The 1,746-nt window shown below is 58.1% G+C and overlaps 1 protein-coding gene across 1 annotated transcript in view; it reads left to right on the top strand.

The window, feature by feature from the left end:
- Nucleotides 1-1,438, top strand: part of ETH_00037510 (tubulin-tyrosine ligase family protein, putative) — a gene marked incomplete at both ends in the record, with an annotated part of 4,865 nt that extends 3,427 nt beyond the window's left edge. Inside the window, 3 exons of the mRNA XM_013375014.1 lie at nt 1-68; nt 178-471; nt 903-1,438. Of these exons, the coding sequence (XP_013230468.1) occupies nt 1-68; nt 178-471; nt 903-1,438 (898 nt within the window). The remainder of the gene's footprint in view (nt 69-177; nt 472-902) is intronic.
- Between the last annotated feature and the right edge of the window lie 308 nt (nt 1,439-1,746).

The raw sequence follows: 1,746 nt of genomic DNA on the forward strand, positions 1-1,746 counted from the left end.
AACAGCTGCACCTGCAGCAGCAACAGCAGCTGTTGCTGCAAGCACAGCGATTGCAGCAACAGGAACAGGTGCAGCAGCAGCAGCAGCAGCAACAGCAGCAGCAGCGGAGTCTTTTGGACCCAGCGGTTCTGTCCCCCAGAGCAGCGCCTGCTGCAGGGAGCGTGGGCCTGCATGCAGCAGCGCAGCAGCTGCAGCAGCTGCAGCAGCAGCTGCAGCGGGTCCGCAGCAGACAGTGCATGCAAGAAAACAACTCAGGCCGTGAGGGGACCCCCTCCCCTCACTATTCGCTAGAGGGGGCCCCCCAGGAGGCCCCCCAGGGGGGCCCCCAGGGGGCCCCCCAAGGGGGCCCCCCAGAAGGGCTTCACGCAGACGCCGGGGGGGCCCCCCAGGGGGCCCCCCAAGATATTACTTTGAGGGGCCCCCTGGGGGCCCCCCAGCAGGAGAAAACCCCCTGTGGTACCCCCTCAGTGGGTAAGTGCCTGCTGCTGCTGCCTGCGTCCCTGATTTAATTAATTATTAATTAATTAAACTAATTAATTAATTGATTAATTAATTAATTTAAATAAATAAATTAATTAATTGATTAATTAATTAATTTAAATAAATTAATCAGCTAATTAACTAATTAATTAATTAATTAATTAATTGTTAATTTAAATGCCGTTTAAATTATCAAATAGTCACCTATTTGGGCCCCCCAGAGTCCTGTAGACTTTCACCGAGGGGCCCCTAGGGCCCCCTGGGGGCACTTAGGGGCCCTCTAGAGGCTCTCTAGGGGCCCCCTGGGGGCCCCCTGGGGGCCCCCAGACTCGTAGGGGCCCCCTGTTGGGCTGAGGACCTCTTTGCTTACTGTGTGGGGCCCGTTGTGTCCGTATGCTGCTTGTTTGCTGCTGCTGCTGCAGCTGCTGATGCTGCTACTACCGCAGCAACGGATACAAATAGCAGAAGCAGGGCAGAGGACCGGAATCCTAAGGGGCCCCCAGGGGCCCCCCTGGGGGGCCCCCAGGGGGCCCCCCAGGGGCCACCCCTAGTGGGGTCCCCTAGGCTTTGTAGAGAAAGCTACAGCAGCAGAGACTTGTCGCTTGCGGATGCTCTGCAGCTAATAGACTCTCTTGTCTCTCTGACGCAGCAGCAGCAGCAGCAGCGGCAGCAGTACCAGCAGCAGCAGCCGCAGCAGCAGCATCTGCTGCAGCAGCAAACACAAGAGCAAGCGGGACTGCTGCTCCTGCAGCAGCAGCAGCCGCAGGAGCTTGACCAGCGACGAGTTGAAGACACGCAGCAACCACCGCAGCAGCAGCAGCAACTGCTGCTGCTGCAGCCACAACAGCAGCAGCAACAGCAGCAAAGCGATGGCTTTTTGCAGTCCAGGAGCCTGCCTCCCGAAACTGAAGCACCGCGACAAGTAAACCTGGGTGAGGGTTTAGGGCTTAGGGGTTAGAGTCTAGGGTTAAGGTCTTAGGGTTTAGGGTTTAGGGTTTAGGGTTTAGGGTTTAGGGTCTAGGGTCTAGCTACACAGCCGCAGGCCTAAACCCCCACAACTCTAAGCAGCAGCAATTGAGTTTAGGGAAGCAGCGTGGCTCTTTGTTGTTGCTGTTGCTGCTGCTGCTGCTGCTGCTGCTGCTGCTGCTGCAGCTGTCGAAGCCCTCACGGGGCACCGTGCTGCGCGCCCAGCCGCTGAGGGGCCCCCCACGGGGCAGCTTGCAGCTGCAGCAACGGGTGCAGCAGCAGCAGCAGCAGCAGCAGCAG

Source organism: Eimeria tenella, genomic scaffold (assembly GCF_000499545.2).
Source record: "Eimeria tenella Houghton genomic scaffold, Eth_scaff2476, whole genome shotgun sequence".
Classification (NCBI taxonomy): domain Eukaryota; phylum Apicomplexa; class Conoidasida; order Eucoccidiorida; family Eimeriidae; genus Eimeria; species Eimeria tenella.